The sequence below is a fragment of the Pristiophorus japonicus genome, chromosome 8 (genome assembly GCF_044704955.1).
Source record: "Pristiophorus japonicus isolate sPriJap1 chromosome 8, sPriJap1.hap1, whole genome shotgun sequence".
NCBI lineage: Eukaryota > Metazoa > Chordata > Chondrichthyes > Pristiophoridae > Pristiophorus > Pristiophorus japonicus.
Genome location: NC_091984.1, coordinates 185,792,057 through 185,813,725, shown reverse-complemented (window position 1 = coordinate 185,813,725; position 21,669 = coordinate 185,792,057). Strand labels below are relative to the sequence as shown.

At 41.8% G+C, this 21,669-nt stretch overlaps 1 protein-coding gene across 1 annotated transcript in view; it reads left to right on the top strand.

Annotated features, from left to right (window-relative positions):
- sppl3 (signal peptide peptidase 3) overlaps positions 1-21,669 on the top strand; it is a 116,067-nt gene that overhangs the window by 86,667 nt on the left and 7,731 nt on the right. Inside the window, exons 5-8 of the mRNA XM_070886310.1 lie at positions 13,393-13,499; positions 16,696-16,859; positions 19,725-19,912; positions 20,686-20,795. Of these exons, the coding sequence (XP_070742411.1) occupies positions 13,393-13,499; positions 16,696-16,859; positions 19,725-19,912; positions 20,686-20,795 (569 nt within the window). The remainder of the gene's footprint in view (positions 1-13,392; positions 13,500-16,695; positions 16,860-19,724; positions 19,913-20,685; positions 20,796-21,669) is intronic.

Here is a 21,669-nt window from a genome sequence, read left to right as displayed (position 1 = left end):
CGGAGGTGCTTACGCGGTAGTGCCGCGCCCCACTATTAGCAGCCCAGGCCACCGCGTCTCCGCCAATAACATAATTGCTGTGCGCGGTGACCCCTTTCCACCCCTCACTGGAAATTGGCCAGCGGCCCCACGAGGCTACCGCGGGTGGTGTGAGCGCCAGCCTTGTGGGTCAGGACTGGGCCGACCTCCGCTCCCAGGACGGAACTTAAAGGGGAGATGCGTTACACTGCGCCGCACGCCGTCGTTCTGGCCGACTCACCGGTTGGCCCATCTTGATATTCCGTGGCATGGTCCGGGCCGCCATCGTGCAGTCCGGCACTCCATCTTGGTGAAGGGCTTCGGCCACGCTGCCCTGGTGGCCCAGTGGAGGCCATCAGATGCCCTGCGGACTGCACAGCGGCCCTCCCTTTAATGGAAGGGGAGGGTCGTTGAAGCACATCAGCGCTACGCGGCGAAGCCGTGTAGCACTGCCAATCCCGCCCGAGTAGCGCCCCGGCTTTGTGGAGCGCAAGTGGAGCGCACGGCATTGCGCTCTACTTCCTCTGAAGGACAGTAATCCCAATTTCGTGGCTGGGGCGGGACTTCCACGCTGGACACAGGAAGTCCCTCCCCGACTGGGTTACCGCCCGAAACGGGATTTTCTCCCCCTAGCTTTCCTGCTTTCTGATCTCTACAGCCCCTGCTGGAAGCGTATGCATGTGAATGTCTAGTGAGGACAGGATTGGGCTTGGCTTTAATGCCTCCACAGTAGCTGTCTATATTTGCTGTCATGGTTTGTGCATGAATGGTGGTGTAATTCCAGTAGGGGGTCAGTGATATCGGGGAGAGGGTGAGAGGGGAGAATTGGTTAAAGGATTTAGTAAAATAACTCTGAATTGTCGCCCCGCCCCCACAAAGAGGAATACAAAGCAAGTCAAAAATTATATTGAAATTATGCAATGAACTCATGGCAATTTCTCCCTGCTGCTTTGAGAAGTTAACGGCTGAAGTTTTCTTTATTTTAGCACATTAATTCCAACTACCTTGTTTGGCATGATTGGAAGCACTCTTGCTTGATTTAGAAGGCTGTGGATTCAAGCCCCACTTAAGGATAATCCAAAGTAATATTTAATTGTAGTACTGAGGCAATACTGTACTGTCAGAGGTACCATCTTTCAGATGAGCGGTTAAACTGTCTCCTTGTTCAAGTGAATATTTCCCACAGCTCTATTCAAAGAAGTACAAGTCTTCCTCCCAATGTTCTGGTTAACATTATTTCCTCAACCAATGCTACCAAAGACAAATTAGTTGTTCACCCCATTTGATTCAGGGGATCATGCTGTGTGCAAATTGACCATTTGTGTTTGCCTGCCAAACTGCGACCACACTTCAAAAGTCATTCATTGGATATAAGGAGGCTAGTGCTAATTTACCTCTTTCTCTCCATTTTTTCTCTCCTTTTGCTCGCCTTTATTTTATTTATTTATTTATATCTTACCTGACCAAGTCAATAGTGAGACACCTTTAATGCTGCACATATTTTCTTGGTTCTTATTGTAGAAGTTGTATCAATCTATATTTATGTGCAGAATAAAATATACAGAACCATAGAATACATCTTGACTTGTATTAGTCTGTAAATAAACAAATATGACAACTCCATATTTTGATCGTGTCATGGAAATGTGACTGCTTGACAATAGTGAAATGTTCTTCAGAGTACTCCTAGATGCTTGTGTTTTTGGGTTTAGAACCAATATTTAAAGCAAACAAATGGACTGGAAACCATGCAGATATTACCAGAAATGCAAGTTTAAAAAAATAACTTCAAAATATTAATATAAAATTTTAGTTTGTGGACAGCTTTTTCCATCTGTATCTGTTGCTAACTCGGAGCACAGTTTGCCAGAAAAATATCATTGTTTTCTGCAAGTGCAGGCTTTTGAAAATAAATTACAATGGCCTATTTTACATTGTGAAGCAATAGTTGCACATTAACCACTGTGTGAAGCTGGCTGACCTCTTCTCCCATCCCTCCATCCTTGAGGTTATTGGTGATGCCATTTTCACTGCTGCATTCAACATCACATACTGGCTTGTGTTAAATATAAACACTTGCTTTATTACTCACTGGTGAGAGAAATTGTGTGTTCCCCCTGTTCCCTGTTTGAGAAGAATTTTTTAACCAGTGCTTTTTGATGTATGGCTGTATCATAAATGGTTGAATCCTTCTTTATCCTTACCATAATTTTAAAAAACATTACCGTTACCCTTGTAATGATTCCAGCTCAACTCTACTGATGAAAGATCACATGTTGCTATGGTGATCTTTTGATTGGGATTTTAATTTCAGTTTGCAACATGTAGTATTTCATTGGTTGTTATAACGTGTGAATTTAGCAGTAGTTCTATAAACATTGTTAGATTCACTGCTGAATTTTGTAACCGCACAAGTGGGCAAGAACAAGAAGTCTAGATGCCAACAGCTTAAAGTTAGAATATTGGGTGTTTCACTGTTTTAAAATAAACTTGTTTTTTTTTTTACAAAGATCAAAATGGTTTGATTATATTCAGTATAGGAGTTGATTGTGTACAGTATTTAGCAAGCACAAATCCATTTCTATTTTGAAAATGGATTGCATATCTTATTTAATTTGAATTTCAATTAATTGTTTGTGAGGAGGGGAAATTAGGACATTGTATTTTTGTGTTGCACATTATGGCCAAAACCTTAAATATTAAAGGGGAGCTCATCTAGTTTTGATCTAAATGAGAGATTTGCTTCACAAATTGAAGATAAATAGTTTAATATTTCCCTTGCCCTTTACTTCTGCAGTGCATTTGCCTCAGTGATTGTATATCCCTATGCTCACTGACTTACATTGGCTCCCAGTTAAGCAATGCCTCAATTTTAAAATTCTCATCATTGTTTTCATAACCCTCCATGGCCTCAACCCTCCCTTTCGCTAATCTCCTTCAGCCCCACAACTCTTCCAAGATCTTCCTCTAATTCTGGCCTCTTGAGCAACCCCAATTTTAATCGCTCCACCATTAGCAGCTGTGCCTTCAGTTGCCTAGACCCAAAGCTCTGGAATTCCCTCCCTAGATCCCTCTGCCTCTCTACCTCTCTTTCCTCCTTTAAGACACTCCTTAAAACCTACCTCTATAAGTAAGTTTTTGTCCTAATATGTGGCTCGGTGTCAAATTTTGCTTTATAATGCTCCTGTGAAGTGCCTTGGGACAATTTAACATGTCAAAGGCGCTATATAAATACAAGTTGTTGTTGTAAAAGAATGCTAAATTTAACTGGGTCAATATTTGTTTCCAATTTTGAAGTATGTGAGCTGTTAGTTACATATTAGTATAGGAATATAGACAGATTTTTTTGAGTAATGTATTTAATATATGATATATAAAGCACGGCTAGTAAGATGCCCTACTGGTCTGATCATTTGCTGTGTATCTTCACCATTTGTCTTCTGTTGTCTGTCTCTGGGATCAACTAGATCCCAGCTCAACTTGCCATCTGCATGAAGGCAAGAGCATGACACTAGAAGTACATTGTATGGAGGGAGTCTTTTATCTGGGACTGAGCTAACGACTCATGTTTGTCATGATTCAGATAACTTGTGACTTTTAAGCATCCTCTGAGCCCTTTGAATTGCAGCTTTGTGACTCACTCCTATCCTCCTCCTTTATTGTGCTTCGGTAGCCTATTGCATAACTTGAAGGGAGTGAGGTTTAAGCCCTGACAGTTCACAAATTAATTCCTTTATTGATGATATATCCATATATAGCACAAACATATATTTTGAGGATTGGTGGTTGTCATAGATCGGGATTCTTTTGTCATTTTTTCACAGAAAAGCCCGTTTTTAAAAAGTATTCTGAGCAAAAATTACCTAAAAGGTGATGGCTGTTGGGGAGAGCTCCATCAGGGGAGGTGGGTGCATAGGCAGACAAGAAAGTATTTGAAATGTGGGGTGGGCAGTTGTTTTGCCAGATACCAAACAATGGCCGAATTTGTTGCTATCGGGCCATTCAGGAAAACATCTATGTAAAAAGGAAGAGAGTAGCAAAAGTAAGCATTGGTCCCTTAGAGGCTGAGACAGGAGAAATTATATTGGGCAACAAGGAAATGGCAGAGGCTTTAAACAAATATTTTGTATCTGTCTTCACAGTAGACAACACAAAGTATACCAAAAATAGGGAACCTGGGGGCTAATGAGAGCGAGGAACTTAAAGTAATTAATATCAGTAGAGAAAAAGTACTTGGAAAAACGAATGAGACTAAAAGCTTACAGATCCCCTGGACCTGATGGCCTACATCCTAGGGTTCTGAAAGAGGTGGCTGCAGAGATAGTGGATGCAATGGTTGTGATCTTCCAAAATTCCCTAGATTCAGGAAAGGTCCCAGCGGATTGGAAGGTAGCAAATGTAACCCCACTTTTCAAGAAAGGCGAGGGAGAAAACTGGGAACTACAGGTCAGTTAACCTGACATCAGTTGTTGGGAAAATGCTGGAATCCATTATTAAGGAAGTGGTAACAAGGTAATTAGAAAATCAGAATATGATTAGGCAGAGTCAACATGGTTTTATGAAGGGTAAATCGTGTTTGACAAATTTATTAGCGTTTTTGGGGGATGTAATTAGCAGGGTAAATAAAGGGGAACCAGTGGATGTAGTATATTTGGATTTCCAAAAGTCATTCAGTAAGGTGCTACATAAAATGTTAAGCAAGATAAGGGCACATTGGGTTGGGGGTAAGGTATTAGCATGGATAAAGGATTGGTTAACAGACAGAAAACAGAAAGTCGGAATAAACGGGTCATTTTCAGATTGGCAAGCTGCTACTAGTGGGGAATCAGTGCTTGGGCCTCAGCTATTTACAATCTATATTAATTACTTCGATGCAGGGACTGAGTGCAATGTATTCAAGTTTGTTGACGATACAAAGCTAGGTGGAAAAGTAAGATGTGAGCAGGACGCAAAGAATCTGCAAAGGGATATAGACAAGTTAAGTGAGTGGGCAGTAAGGTGGCAAATGGAGTATAATGTGGGGAAATGTGAGGTTATTCACTTTTGTAGAAAGAATAGAAAAACAGAATATTTTTTAACTGGTGAGAAACTTTTAAATGTTGGTATTCAGAGAGATTTGGGTGTCCAAGAAACAGAGAGTTAGCATGCAGGTACAGTAAGCAATTGGGCATGTTTGGCCTTTATTGCTCGAGGGTTGGACTACAAGAGTAAGGAAGTCTTGCTACAATTGTACAGGGCTCTGGTGAGACCACACCTGGAGTACTGTGCACAGTTTTGGTCGTCTTATTTAAGGAAGGATATACTTTCCTTTGAGGCAGTGCAACGAAGGTTCACTAGATTGATCCCTGGGATGAGGGGGTTGGCCTATGTGGAGAGATTGAGTAGATTGGGCCTATACTCTTTGGAGTTTAGAAGAATGAGAGGTGATCTCATTGAAATATACAAGATTCTGAGGGGGATTGACAGGGTCGATGCTGAGAGGTTGTTTCCCCTGGCTGGAGAGTCTAGAACTACGGGTGCATAGTCTCAGAAAAAGGGGCCAGCCTTCCGATGGGAGGAATTTCTTCACTGAGGGTTGTGAATCTCTGGAATTCTCTACCCCCAAAGTGCTGTTGAAGCTCAAAGTCGTTGAGTATATTCAAGGCTGAGATAGATAGATTTTTAGACTCCAGAGGAATTCAGGGATATGGGGATAGCGCCGGAAAGTGGAGTTGTGGTCGAAGATCAGCCATGATCTTGGCAAGCTCGAGGGGCCATATGGCCTACTCCGCCTAATTCTTATGTTAGCATCTTGGTGTGGACAAATTCTTTTGATTACTAGTCTTTAAAGAAAGACTTTTACAAAAATATTGGGGCAGCGACACCAGTGGAGGCAGTACTCAGTTTATGCTGCCTGGCTTGAACTCTGGTTCAATGGGCAAGAGAGCTTCTTGCATACGTATAATCGCATCCAGCAGTTGAAATATAAATTATTAAAGTACACAGGTGGGAGGGTTTGCTCTGTCTAAATTAAATTTAGGAAGGCCGTAAAAGTGCCTTGAGATCCAAGGGACTTGAGCACTTTTTAAACCCAGTTGCATTCCTTGTGCTTTCAACTGCAAACGGTGAGAGATTACCACCTCAGTTTTTTTGCATTACTTTTCTCCAGTCAGGTTTGATCCAGATTTGTTCTGCAACTGCACCATATCGATGACCTGAAAACCAAAATGCACCTTGAAAGACGGGACAAGCCACTGCATAAATGCAAACCGTTCTTTACTTAAATTATTCTGTCACGGTGATGTTTGGAACTGGCTTTTGCAGGTAGCCTTAAACTAGGACCATAAAAACCAAAACACAATTGATTTTCTTTTTTTTTTAAATTACGTGGTGTGATGTGCACTTTCTTTTTTAGTTCGAACAGAACTATTCAGTTTTATTGTGAACTAGGACAATCTATACAACATGTAGGGCATGAATGTTGAATCGTCATTGAAGAGGAAGCTTCAAAGCTGATCTAAATGCAATTCAAATCTCATGCACCTCACTCACTCCACTCAATCCTGAAGAGGTTCTAATAAGACTATGTAGGGGTATAGGTCCGAAATCCAGAATCCTCGGGACCTAATCCATTCTGGTTTTGGGTTTTTTCAGATTTCAGACAAGAAAATCAATAGTCTGAAATCAATAGTCTGAGGATGTTTCCAGTAAAGTGGACAAGGGAGAACCAGTTGATGTGGTATATTTGGACTTTCAGAAGGCTTTCGACAAGGTCCCACACAAGAGATTAATGTGCAAAGTTAGAGCACATGAGATTGGGGGTAGTGTGCTGATGTGGATTGAGAACTGGTTGTCAGACAGGAAGCAAAGAGTAGGAGTAAATGGGTACTTTTCAGAATGGCAGGCAGTGATTAGTGGGGTACCGCAAGGTTCTGTGCTGGGGCCCCAGCTGTTTACATTGTACATTAATGATTTAGACGAGGGGATTAAATGTAGTATCTCCAAATTTGCGGATGACACTAAGTTGGGTGGCAGTGTGAGCTGCGAGGAGGATGCTATGAGGCTGCAGAGTGACTTGGATAGGTTAGGTGAGTGGGCAAATGCATGGCAGATGAAGTATAATGTGGATAAATGTGAGGTTATCCACTTTGGTGGTAAAAACAGAGAGACAGACTATTATCTGAATGGTGACAGATTAGGAAAAGGGGAGGTGCAACGAGACCTGGGTGTCATGGTACATCAGTCATTGAAGGTTGGCATGCAGGTACAGCAGGCGGTTAAGAAAGCAAATGGCATGTTGGCCTTCATAGCGAGGGGATTTGAGTACAGGGGCAGGGAGGTGTTGCTACAGTTGTACAGGGCCTTGGTGAGGCCACACCCTGGAGTATTGTGTACAGTTTTGGTCTCCTAACCTGAGGAAGGACATTCTTGCTATTGAGGGAGTGCAGCGAAGATTCACCAGACTGATTCCCGGGATGGTGGGACTGACCTATCAAGAAAGACTGGATCAACTGGGCTTGTATTCACTGGAGTTCAGAAGAATGAGAGGGGACCTCATAGAAATGTTTAAAATTCTGACGGGTTTAGACAGGTTAGATGCAGGAAGAATGTTCCCAATGTTGGGGAAGTCCAGAACCAGGGGTCACAGTCTAAGGATAAGGGGTAAGCCATTTAGGACCGTGATGAGGAGAAACTTCTTCACCCAGAGAGTGGTGAACCTGTGGAATTCTCTACCACAGAAAGTAGTTGAGGCCAATTCACTAAATATATTCAAAAGGGAGTTAAATGAAGTCCTTACTACTCGGGGGATCAAGGGGTATGGCGAGAAAGCAGGAAGGGGGTACTGAAGTGCATGTTCAGCCATGAACTCATTGAATGGCGGTGCAGGCTAGAAGGGCTGAATGGCCTACTACTGCACCTATTTTCTATGTTTCTATGTTTCTATCCGGAATCCTCGACTGAATCCGTGCCGGGTTTTGAGCGGCGAGGTTCGAAATCTAGCAAAACACGAAATCCGGCATGGATTCCCAGTCAAGGATTCTGGATTTCAGACTTGATTTTCTTATCTGAAATTGGAATCCTCAATTGAATCTGTGCCGGATTTTGGGTTTTACCTCAAATGTCCAGTTTTCAGACAATAATTCCGAATTCTAGGCGATTCCATCAGCTATGCGCAAAATATCTGATTTTCGCACAATTCCAGTTTTTGGAGTTCCAGATTCGGGACGTTGCACCTGTATCACAAATGAAATAAACTGAACTAAGAAATAAATCCTTTGACCTTTTTAAATGGGACTAAGTGCTGGTAATTTCTTCACTGTGATATTTTTATTTCTAGAGTATCTGTTAGAGTAAACATTGTGTCTTATAATTTTGTGTATTGAAAGCCTGAGGTGAATTTCTGTTGAGTATCATCAGGTCATTTAATTGAGATTAGGAAATGTGATTACAGAGATGATGCTTTCTTAACCAATATTTTTAAACCTATCTTGATTTTTAAAATTAGACATCTATTTGCAAAATGTCACCAAACTTATTTATAAAGGCTTTAAGCTCCATATGCTATCGCCATACTTGTTACAACAACAACTTGCGTTTATACCGTGCCTTTAACATAGTAAAATGTCCCAAGGCACTTCACAGGAGTGTTCTCAAACAAAATTTGATACCGAGCCACATAGAAATATTAGGACAGGTGACCCTTGGTCAGTGGTAGGTTTTAAGGAGCGTCTTAAAGGAGGAGAGAGAGGTTTAGGGAGGAGTGAGGCCATGGAGGGATTTGAAGACCAGGTTGAGAATATTAAAATTGAGGCATTGCCGGACTGGGAACCAATGTAGGTCAGCGGGTGATGGGTGAAACGGGATGTGGTGCGAGTTAGGATACAGGCTGCAGAGTTTTGGATAAACTTGTGTTTAAGTAGGGTGAAAGTTAGGAGGCCATCAGAAGAGCATTAGAACAGTCAAGAAGTAACATATGTGGTTGAGGGTTTCACCAGCAGGTGAGCTGAGGCAGGAGTGGAGTTGGGTGATGTTACGGAGGTGGAGGTAGGCAGTCTTGGAGATGGAGAAGTTATGTGGTCGAAAGCTCATTTCAGGGTCAGATATGATTCCAAGATTGCAAATGTTCTGGTTCAGTCTCAGTAACAACAGGAGTGTTGATGGTGCAGGAAGGAGCAATGGTTAACAATCCTGCCTTGCTTGCACCCACGTGGGAGTAGAGGAGGAATCTTATTGGGTTGTATTGGCTTCAGATGTTTCATTTGAGCCAATACAACAACAATTTTGCAGTTGTAATTGTGAAAGTGCAGTTGCAAGTGATTGGGGAAGTGTTTTTTCAAGAGAAAGATGCAGAAGGAAGTGGATTTGGTAGGGGGATGTAAGAGATACAAAGAAGTTGCCTTGTCACTGATGGAGACGGTGGGAGTGGAGGAACTGTGGGGGATGGCAAGATCGAGGGGGTGGCTATGAATATGGGTAAGAGAGTTTATATGGAGGGGAAAGCTTACAGAGGAGAGGAAGATGGTGAATTCTGAGAGAGAGCAAGTGAAGCTGAGATGGAAATTGAAATCACTGAGGCTGAGGAAGGAAAGAAGGGAGGATATATCTGGAAGAAACTGGGAATGGGGCTGAGGGGCCAGTGGAAAATGGATCTTAATGGAGAAGTGAGGGGTTAGAACAAGATGAGGAGCTGGAAGGAGACGTGCGTGCCAGTGGAGTGGTAGGAGCGGGGAGACTCAGGTGTGACTTGGTGATGGGGGGCAGTATAGCCAGATGGGGAATCTTCAGTAAGGAGCAAGGTGTTGACACCCGTGGGCCAAATTTCAATCAAATCCTGATGTCGGTGCAATCCTCCACAGTGTGGCCGGGGATGACAAGGGCCTTTTTTGCAAGAGAATGGACATTCTGGAGGGAATTGCAGAGAGGGACAGTGATTGATCCGCTGGCAGGATCCAAGGGGATAGTGAGTGAGGTGAAGGGGTTAGGAAGGAGGTTAGCGAGGTTAGTCCCCAGCAGGTATGCTGGATGGGGAAGATCAGTGAGAGGAGAATTGGGCCGCTGGGATTGCTGCTCATGAGGCAGTGATTAATTACTTAATGGCATTAGGATGGACAAAGTACATGAGAGTAAAGAAATGAAAAGTGGCCTGACTTGGTGACGGAAAGGGTAGGAGATAGGAGACTCGGGCCCAAGAAAGGCCGAGAAAAAAAATAGAAATCTAAAGAACGTGCCTGCATCCAGTGGAAGCCAAAATATGCACAACAAAGACATTTGGGTTACCTAGGCACGGCACAGATTAGAATAGACATGTCCTGGCATAAACAATGGATCTTCCCCCAACTGCAAATGCACTGGGGCCAGAAAGGCTCTTTGTTGTGTTGAGTTAGCTCATCTCAGTTGGGTTTTGACAGTTGGCCTCAGTGACTCCGGGCTAGTGGGAGATGTCAACCAGAACTCTACTCCTCAACAGTATCCATTGACCGGTGCTGGAAAGTACACTTGTGTGGCCAGCTGGAGAGAGCAGGATCTCTCCAGGGTTGAATAGTGCTTCCTGGGCTCATGCAACAAGAACGTTCACTTAGGTGAGGTACCGTGATGCTACTGGCACCCTCAGAACCGTCACCCAGGAGGTGTCGGTGATTTCAGGAGAGGAGAAAGGGCAGCAAAACATTGTTGCTTTGATGGGTGGTATTTACTGATGGATGGGCCCTGCAGCTCTATCAGAGGATAAAATTATAATGGCTAACTGGACTGGCACTTGTGTTGTTAATTATCTTTCTGTTTGAAATGAGTTTTTTTAATTACTTGAGGGAATATGTGGAAAGAATTATTTGATGCATTATCTTGATGAAATGGTTTGAAAATTTGAATTAACATGATATTTTCATTTTAAAAAGTGATTACTGTTGCTCTGCAGCCTTTTTCCTACATGTGACAAATATCACTTTCTCAATGAGTGGGCATAGCAATATAATTATCATTTACAATTATGTAGCTATCTCCTATCTATTTAAAATGTGTAAAATGTTTAAGATGTAAAATTATTCCAGTAATATTGAGTAAAATTCTTCCAGTAGCAAATGAAAGAACACTGTATCTGGATCTTGGTCATTAGAATCATGCAGCACAGGGGGCCATTCGGCCCTCTGCCTGTGATGGCTCTTTGAAAGAACGATCCAGTTAGTCTCACTCCTCTGCTCCTTCCCCATAGCTTTGAATTTTTTTTCAAGTATTTATCGCATTCCCTTTTGAAAGTTACTATTGAATCTGTTTCCATCACACTTTCAGCTGTGCATTCCAGATTGTAGTAAGTAGCTCGCTGTGTAAAAAGAAAAATCTCCTCCTCCCCCCCCTCTGGTTCTTTTGGCCTGCTTATTTACCTACACTACTTCCAGTGGAAATGGTTTCTCCCTATGTACTCTATCAAAACTCCTCATAATTTTGAACAGCTCAATTAAACCTCTCCTTTGCCTTTTATACGCTCCAGAGTACAGCTTCTCCAGTCTCTCCACATAACTGAAATCCCTCATCACTGGGACCATTTTAGTAAATCTCCTCTGGGCCCTCTCTAAGGCTGCACATCCTTCCTAACGTGTGGTGCCCAGAATACTCCAGCTGAGGCCTAATCAGTGTTTTGTAAAGGTTTAGCATAACTTCTGTGCTTTTGTACTCTCTGCCTCTGTTTATAAAGCCATGGATTCCATATGCTTTTTTAATAGCTTTCTCAACTTCTGCCACCTTCAAAGATTTGTGTACGTAAACCCACAGGTCTCTTCCTGCATCCCATTTAAAATTGTACCATTTCTTTTATATTGCCCCTCATTCTTCCTTGCAAAATGCATCACTTCACACTTCTCCGCATTCAATTTCACCTGCCATGTGTCTGTCCATTTCACCAGTTTGTCTGTGTCCTCCTGAAGTCTGGTACCATTCTCCTCGCTCTTTAGCACATCTGTTCATGAAAGATGTGCAAAATTGCTACATTGTATCAATATCTACAATTTTTCAATCTGAAATCTTATTCCAGAAATTAACTGAATAAATAGATGTGTAAGTCGTACTGACTTATCAATCGCTGTCTCTTCAAAACATTAAGTAGGCAAACCTGCATTTCCGATTGAATATTTAACATTAATGGCAAGAACAGTGAAATATTTAGTTCAATAACATAGACCAGTAATTTAAATGTATATCCTTTGGTCCTACTGGCTGGAAGTAATATTCTGGCTTCACCAAGTCGATGCCTTTCAGTATTTTATTTATAACTTGATTGGGTCCCCCCCATAACACTTTCTCTACACGGTAGAACTTTAGCTTCTTTAATCTTTCCTCATAGCACTATTGCTCTTTGCACCCTTTCCATTGATGCGTGCTGATCAAAATTGGGCAAACTACGCTTAAGTATGGTCTGACTGGTGTATTTTAAAACCTCTCTAGATTTGTACTCCATCATGCCTGTTTATTCCTGAAGGTATTCTGTAGACCTTTACTGCACTTCTCCAGCTATTTCCCAACATTCTGTTTGCTTTGCTAGTTACCTTTTCACTAATCAATTGCACATTGAAAGTGATGAGTCTGTTGCCACACCCAACTTCATTTCTAAGACTTCCTAAAGTTATTCTATTGCCTTCATTTAATACATGTCATACATTTCTCCCAATATTTATCAGTATTTGCATTTGTCCAATAATATAAACCTATGTTACTGACATTTTTGTTTTCATCTTGATTGTTTGTTTGGAGGGCGGGGGGGTGAGAGAAACACAATCCAATCTTTAGTTCGAAAAGAACTTGAGTCATAGGTTGTGCGTTTAAGCCCTTTTCTCAGACTTTGAGCACATAATCTAGGCTGACGTTGTAGTGCAGTACTGCGTGAGTGCAACATTGTTGGAGGTACTGTTTGCAATATTAAACTGCCTGTTCAGTGGACGCGAAAGAATCCATGGCAATATTCTAAGAGCAGTGTGAGTCTTTGTTATCCTAGTCAATATTTAGCTCTCAACCAGCACCACCAAAACTGAAAATGGCCTGATAGTACCTAGACAATGAAAGCAGCTTGCCATGATTGGCAGATGTTGGTATAACTGGGTGGTCTGCTCAAACCTTTCCAGTAACTTCAATAACTGTGCTGGCACTGTATGGAAATTACATGCCCTCCCCGAAAAGAGAGAGAACTGGCTTCAAACTCTTCCAAAAAGGACCTAACTTTCCAATTACTCAATCAACTGTGGGAATGGCCGAGAATAAAAACGAGTTTCCAGCATTCGTATATTACATCTAATGAATAGTATTTTGGGGATCTGTTGTATTGAATTTTTTCCCTGTTTAACACAGTGCATCAGTAGTTGCTGTGCTAATTTTGCAGTTTGCCATTACATATTTTGTGTTCTATTACAGCTCTGGCAATGGGACTCTGTGTGGCCATGATCGCTTTTGTACGATTGCCAAGTCTTAAAGTTTCCTGCTTGCTGCTTTCTGGACTCCTCATTTATGATGTCTTCTGGGTAAGTTGCAATTAAACATTGCTGGCGTAACAGCTCTGCTTTTTATAGCTTTATTATTAACTACATAATTATAAACACATTCACTCAACTCTATCCTTGTGCTTTTGCATGGAGAAGACACATTAAAATTAGATCAATTCTTCAATATGCATTGAAAGTCTGCAGTGACCTCATAATGCATGTCAGTAAGTAATTAGATACAGTATGTGTTAAGCTTGGGAGGCTTTGAGTTAGCAATTTCAAAAAAAGCATTTGTTTTTCCCTGATTCACTCCCTTACACACTCTCCTGAAGATGGTGGCTCGTGTTGGGGCACGATTCCACGGGTAGCGATGGTCCTCTGGTACATCAACTAAGTGACCATTCCTCTTACATGAGCCTTGGCGGTGAATGCCGATGGGCCAATCCATCTCGAGGGCGGTTACAGTCGAGCTGGATCCTGTTCTTACCTGAAGACCGTAATCAGACTTCCAGCAGGGTTGCTGAATAGAAACCTTGAACCCTGAGGAGAACTTCCCCAGGGTTAACGCAGCACAGATCAAACCAACGACCATTTTGAGTCAGTGCAGCTTAATACCGCACTATAACATTCGTAAGACAAAGGTCCTCTCCCAACCTGCCCCCGCCACACAGCACTAACCCCCACCCCCGTTATCAAAATCCATGACGAGGCCTTGGACAACATGGACCATTTTCCATAACTCGGGAGCCTACTGTCAACAAGGACAGACATCGACGACGAGGTCCCAACACTGCCTTCAGTGTACCAGTGCAACCTTCGGTCGCCTGAGGAAGAGAGTGTTCGAAGACCAAGACCTCATATCCGGCACCAAGCTCATGGTCTACAAAGCAGTAGTGATACCCGCCCTCCTATATGGCTTAGAGACATGAACTATGTACAGCAGGCACCTCAAAACATGAAGTACCACCATCGCTGCCTCCGCAAGATCCTGCAAATCCATTGGCAGGATAGGCAAGACCATGCTCGATCAGCTCCATTGGACGGGCCACATCGTCCACATGCCTGACACGAGACTCCCAAAACAAGCGCTCTACTCGGAGCTTCAACACAGCAAGTGAGCCCCAGGTGGGCAGAGGAAATCCTTCAAGGACACCCTCAAACCTCCTTGAAAAAGTGCAACATCTCCATTAACACCTGGGAATCCCTGGCCCAAGACTGCTCAAAGTAGAGGAAAAGCATCCAGGAAGGCGCTGACTACCTCAAGTCTCTTCACTAGGAGCAAGCTGAAGCCAAGTGTAGACAGCGGAAGGAGCGCACGGCAACCCAGGCACCCCACCCACCCGTTCCTTCAACCATCGTCTGCTCCACCTGTGACAGAGTCTGTAGGTCCCGCATTGGACTCACCAGTCACCTGAGAACTCATTTTTAGTGTGGAAGCAAGTCATCCTCGACTCCGAGGGGCTGCCTAAAAAGCGAAGGGAAGATATGGTTAATTTAGCTGATGACTAATTGAGAGAGCTTCTATTGACCAATTTAATGATGGCTTTGAAACAGCCCATTGTAAACTATTTTGGTGCAAGGTCTCAAGGTAGAGTATGTCGTCTTCAAAAGTATCCTGTACATCTAAATCTATTCAGAGATTAGTGATAGCTGTAAACTTTTTTGTCAGTCTATGTTTCTTCCTTTGTCTCCCCACCTCTCGTAAGGGACTGACGTTTACTGGGGTATGGTTCCAAGGGCACCAGTACTCCTCGGCTACCATCCTATGTGACCATTTTACATGTGTGAGCCTCAAAAGTGAGAGTCAGCAGGTTATTCAACAATGAAGGGCATTATAGTCAACCATTAAATCCTGTCCTTTCTTGTGTCTACATTTGTGAATTGAGTGGGAATCCTGACTTGTCTCTCCGTCCCTGTCCTGTCTCTGCCCCCCTCCCTCCCCCCGAGCCAAGCAGGACTGAAACCAATTATATATCGGCTAATGCAGAACAAGCTAGGGATTTAACTTGGGACCTTCTGGTCCCTACGGATCTGTACCGCAATACTGTGCATTTACTCACAAAGCCATCATCTTGTGTTTGAACAAAATGTCCTTTGATTCCGTAGCCTTCTATCTTGATTTAAATCCTTCACTGAATAATGACATTGTTATGCATATTTTGTAGTTTGCATCAACTAAGCATGACTGCAATAAATTCACCATCTGGGGTCTCCTGAGACTGCACTGGGTTTGATGCAAAATGGCATCTTTTAGTAATGAGTGACTGCTTTTATATCTGTGTAACTAATGAAGCTCTGCATCTCTACATTATATATGCAGTACTTACATAGCCTAAAATACAAACTTATTTACAACTACTGTGCCCCATGAAGTTTGAAGAAGTAATTGCTGATAAAATAACTTTTTTCTTTACCATCTTAACTACATTTTGTTGAAATATGTGGGGTGAGATACAGAACTGGAAGATACCAGTTCTGGCCAGTCCTGGAGTTCAATAAATGTACACTGCTCCATATCTCGTCTTCATTAGTCACTCACTGCCAAATATCTATCCTGCTCCTTCTTGAATTTACCAACATTGTCCTCCTCCACTGCCTCTTGGGTAGTCTGCCCATATATATCTAAACCGTCTGTTTCCCTCCATCTTCTGAGTCAACGATAGCGTCAGATTGACAAAAGCAGTGTTACTCAACTGCTTGACTAAGTAGCCTGTCAGTCTGCCTGTAGTTTTCCTTCATTATTCAACATCAACTGAGTGGCATAATGGCTCATTTAGAGTTCTCCTGTTGTGTCCTCCATTAAAGAATGCCTCATTTAAATAGTTTACTAATGATTAATCCTCCAGAACAGCAAGTTCAGGCTTCACACCGCGTTAACTGTGTTTGTGATTAATTAACTTTTGAGCTAGAAGGAGGAAAGTAGAGTCGTTGTGGGGGGGGTGGGGGGGGGGAGGTACTTTCTATTTGAAGTTAGAGCTGAAGTTAGATATTGTCTATCTGGAAAAATATGGTAACATAATTGTTAAGCTATTCAAGCAATCTACTGGCTTCAACGTTATTCTTATCGACAAAGAAGAATTTTTTTTCAAGATTATTAGTGGTGATAAACCAGCCAACTGAAAAAAATTAATTTACTGCTGAACACAGCCAAATTGTGCTGTAATGTGGAAGTTATTGGAGTTTATTGAGTAAGTAATGATTTATTTTTCCCCTCTTCCTCCCATCCGCCTTTCAGGTATTCTTCTCTGCTTACATCTTCAACAGCAATGTGATGGTGAAGGTGGCCACTCAGCCTGCTGACAACCCTTTAGACGTGCTGTCCAGAAAACTTCACTTGGGACCTAATGTTGGACGGGATGTTCCTCGCCTGTCACTACCTGGGAAGTTGGTGTTTCCGAGGTAAGAGCTGTGGCACAGCATATCATCTGGGTTCTTTGTTTTGAAGTGCTCAGCTGCACATGTGAATATTTTCAGGAAGTCTGAATTCTCATTTGGATTGATGTTGATGGTGAGAACCAACTTAATTCCACCACGAGGAGTAGACAAAGTTTTTGAAGGATTTATTTTCTGAGAGCATTGAAGTCATACAAATGGAAGTGAGCTATGGGGGGTTGTTTGCCTGATCTTATAGCAATATAAATTGGGCCTAAATGGAATATAATCATGGCTTTCACTTCACAAATCAACTTACACAGAATATACTTGTTTCTGCTTTAGCACTACCATCTAGTTGTGATCAAGCAGTTCCTTGCTATATATTAAACGAATAAATATTACATGTTTGCTAGCAGCTGGGAGGCCCAATTCAATATGAGCTTTGTCATCTATGCTCTGGAAGACTCCGATCTTAATAGGACTACAAGGACCTTTTGGCTGTTGTATTGATCGGGCTGTAAAGTGAGCATCTGGGCACATCTTGCGGGAGCTATTCTCGGCTCTCACTAAGTTCATTGGCACAGCAGCATCTTTTCCCTTCACAAGTAATGGTAGCAACTTTTGGCTTTGTTACCAATCTGGAATGTAAGCTGTCCAATTTAGTCTCATCTGCAACTACACTTTCACTTGTAAAGTCAACGGTAGTCTCATGAAGTAACACAGGCTGGCCATCTTCTGTGTGGGATTGAGACCCACCTTTCTACACATGCATTTCTTCAGTTTGTCTTGTCTGTAATCCTTCTGCTAGTTATCCTTAAACAGATTTCTGCTGATCAATTAACTATTTCTTCTGGGAATGAGCAAGCAACTTGGAGGTATGACTGACGTGTCAATCCAGAAGCCTTTGGTAGACATGAAAATGGGATAGCATGCCACAGAACTAGCGGTTGTCCTGTTACTCTAGTGTTAAGCAGTGGAGACTCGATTGCTTTTTTACCACACCCTCCAGTCCATGCCAAAAAACAAACTATAGCATTCAGGCTAAAATTAATAGTTGGATTTATTTACTAGAATTATAATTGAACTAAAGCAAAAGGATGCAGCAATGAACTAGAAGTACAATATTTGATTTACATAATATTCCGAATCATAGTGTCCTGTTAAGAATCTTATAACTGAGCATCTCCCTGGCAACTGTCTGAGGCTCAACTAGACTGTTAGCAAGCTTGGTTTCGTATTTGACCCAGAGATGAGCATCCGACCACATATCCGCGTCATCATTAAGACCGCCTACTTACAACTCCTCAGCTCATCTGCTGAATTCCTCGTCCATGCCTTTGTACCTTTAGGCATGACTATTGTAACGCACTCCTGGCAGGACGTCTACCTTCCACCCTCCATAAACTTAAGCTCATCCAGAACTCTGCTGCCTGTATGTTACTCGCACCATGTTCCGTTCACACATCTCCCCTGTGCTCGCTGACCTACATTAGCTCCCAATCTGTCAGTGTCTCAATTTTAAAATTCTCATTATTGTTTTCAAATTCCTCCATGACCTCACCCCCCTCTCTCTCTAACAACCTCCAGCCCCACAATCCTCCGAGATATCTGCGCTCCTCCAATTCTGTCCTCTTGCGCATCCCCAATTTTGATTGTTCCACCATTGGTGGCGTGTCTTCAGCTGCTGAGGACCTAAGCTCTAGAATTCCCTCCCTAAACCCCTCTGCCCCACTATCTCTCCTCCTTTAAAGGCACTTCTTAACTACGGCTTTGACCAAACTCATTTGCCCATATATCTCTTTGTGTGGCTTGATGTCAAACTTTGTTTGATAGCGCCCCTGTGAAGTGCCTTGGGACATTTTATTACATTAAAGGCGGTATATAAATGCAAGTTGTTGTTGAATGTAATGTAGATTCTTGGAGCCCCTTCCACTGCCATAATGTGGGAACTGCACATTTGAGGACGTACATTAGTGGCTTTCTTGGAATTGGAAGCAGAAGAACAAACAGATAATTTCTCAACAATCGGGTGATCAGAATTGTAATTATCTCCATCACTCAAATGGATAAAATGTGAACAGATGCCCCTTGACCAGTTGTTGAGTTGTTTCCCTGGCCAAAGCCTATTGGAATTCTGTCTGGCATAGCCGTCTTTGGTTGCAGCAATCACGGGTAACAAGTCCTACCTTCTCTCGCAGTTGTAAACATTATAATTATTAAAAAGCGGGGGTATTAGCTGAACAATTCTGATCTGATTAGTTTCTATCAGACAGATCCACCAACTGCTTCACCTTGAAACTAATAACTATCATCAGGTAGTATTCACACATTGTCTGTCTTCCCCGTACAGATTAAGGAACTTTTTGTAAGAATGAATCTAGCTGAAGTAATTTTTATTTTCAAATTCGCAATACTTTGGTCTATCCAAAATTTCATAGGAAAGATATAATATAGAAATATAGCATGACTGAGTACTGCTTCTTTCGACTTCATCTGGATGTCTGGGGCATGTCGGCGTATACTAATATCAGATCTAACCGAACAGTTACATAGGTTTGAAGTGTCACCTGTTCATTAACTTTGGACCAACATATCTTCACTGCCTTGTGCACATGCATAAATCAGATTGAACCCATTCATAAATACAGGACAATACTGTATTTGGCCAGTTTTCAGTTACCAGTATCTTGTTGCTAAAATGAATTCACTTAAATTCAAAATCAATTTATCCAACTTTGAGGTTACAAATATAATTCTTGGAGCCAAATTTAAAAATTACGCTTAGTCTTGAGCTTTGTCATCACCAAAGTGAGTTACAATATAGCAGGGTGAGCTTTTGTGTGAAGAATTGAAATTATTGAACAACCTGTGCACTTTTGTTTTGTACAGTTCCACAGGCACCCACTTTTCTATGCTAGGAATTGGAGACATCGTCATGCCAGGGCTTCTGTTATGCTTTGTGCTTCGATACGACAACTATAAGAAACTAGCTAACAGTGAGGCTATCCCGCCCAACGTACCCGGCCGTATGCAAAAGGTGTCATACTTCCACTGCACCTTGATTGGTTACTTTGTAGGTAAGTGGAAATAATTCAATGAAAATAAATGATCAAAAGCATTGTTTTCCAGTAGTAAAAGTGCAGTTTATCCGGGCTGTAATGTGAGGGCTTTGTGATGTTCAAAATGCGCTCACCCGCACTTTTAATTTATATATTAAACTGTAAAAATGTAACTGCATATTGTAACGTGTTTAAAACCAGACAACTAACATTGTCTTGTTCTTCTCTCTGACCTTTAAAGCTTGGGTTACTATAGACCTTCTCTACAATGTCCTACAGCTTTCGCTGCTAGGAGTCGTCCTTTATTTAAGTTTCATATTTAGTTAGCTTAGATACCTCTGGAGTCACTAGATCATGAGTTCAAGCTCCACTCCAAGACTTTAGTGGATATCTATGCTGATACTTTAATTATATTACTAAAAGTGCTGCATTAGTCAAGACCAAGAAATGTCAAACCATCTAAAAGATCTCGTGGTTCACTTCAAAGAGGATGGAGTTCTGATGCCTTATTATTTATCTCTCAACCAGTACCACTAAAACAGATTAACTGATCGTTCATTTCATTGTTGTCTGTAGAATTTTGCATCATGCAAATTGGCTGTTACATTTGCCTATATAACCATGACTAATGTCCTGCTTTACAACACCCTGAAAGGTACTATCTAAGTGCAATTTTTCTTCCGTCCACATTAATAGGATATTGTAATACATCACGTATTTTTAATAAAAATGTAAATCTTGCATGGTAATCTGCCTATCGTTTTTCTGATAATCTGACTCTCTGAATTTAGGTCTTCTGACAGCCACTGTAGCATCAAGAATTCACCGGGCTGCCCAGCCTGCACTCCTGTACCTTGTCCCGTTTACATTGCTGCCACTGCTTACCATGGCTTATTTAAAGGTGAGTAGAGTATCAAGACCAAATAAACTTTCAGCCTGTTGAAAATGTATATGCCTTAATTGGAGTTGCATGTTATTTCCTGCCTGTTACTTCTCCCTTCTGCATCCCCAATTCTTTTCAGTCAATCCCTATTCAACTACTCTTTCATTTTCTATTCCTGCCTGCTACTTGTTTACATGCGATTTTCATGCACCCGAGTGGAGTCATTTTGCAGCTGGACGTAAATTCTCATGGCTTGATCCAACCACAGTGTAATCCAACTTTCCTCAAAATTACAAGTCATTGGGGAAAAGTGGCATTTTTATTCGAAAATGCTTCGTCCTGCGTGTTCAGGAAAGAAGGTTTCATATTGGTGTAAACCCACTCTTTTGCCAATTCGTGCTGACCTTTTTGACAACAAAGCAACAGTGACTGCAACCATTTATAGCACGGCTTTCCAACACTGGTTTTATATGTCATGTTATAGGTGTCTCTTTATCCCTACTTTTCATTTTATGGAACCAACTAATTCAGTAATTGGGTGAGAAAAGGAATAGCCTATGACAAATTAGGAACGTCTGTATTTGATTTTATATAATTTGAATAGCTAAGGTTTAAGATAGGACACAAGAAAGATTCTTTCTGCAGGGATCAAGCTGAGTTGTGAATCAGTCAATGAGTTAAGATAAAGCGGACTTTGTTTTAGGTACAGATTGGATTATATACAGTAAAGGGCTTTATTATATTCTTCAGTCCCAGACGACGTGTGCTTACCTGCTATTAGCATTCCATGTAGTTGGCTTCATATATTTTGCTTTGATTACAAATGATTTTATAACACTTAAAACAATACAAGACAGGTCTTTAGTTCTAGCAAGAATATCTAGTCTCTGTA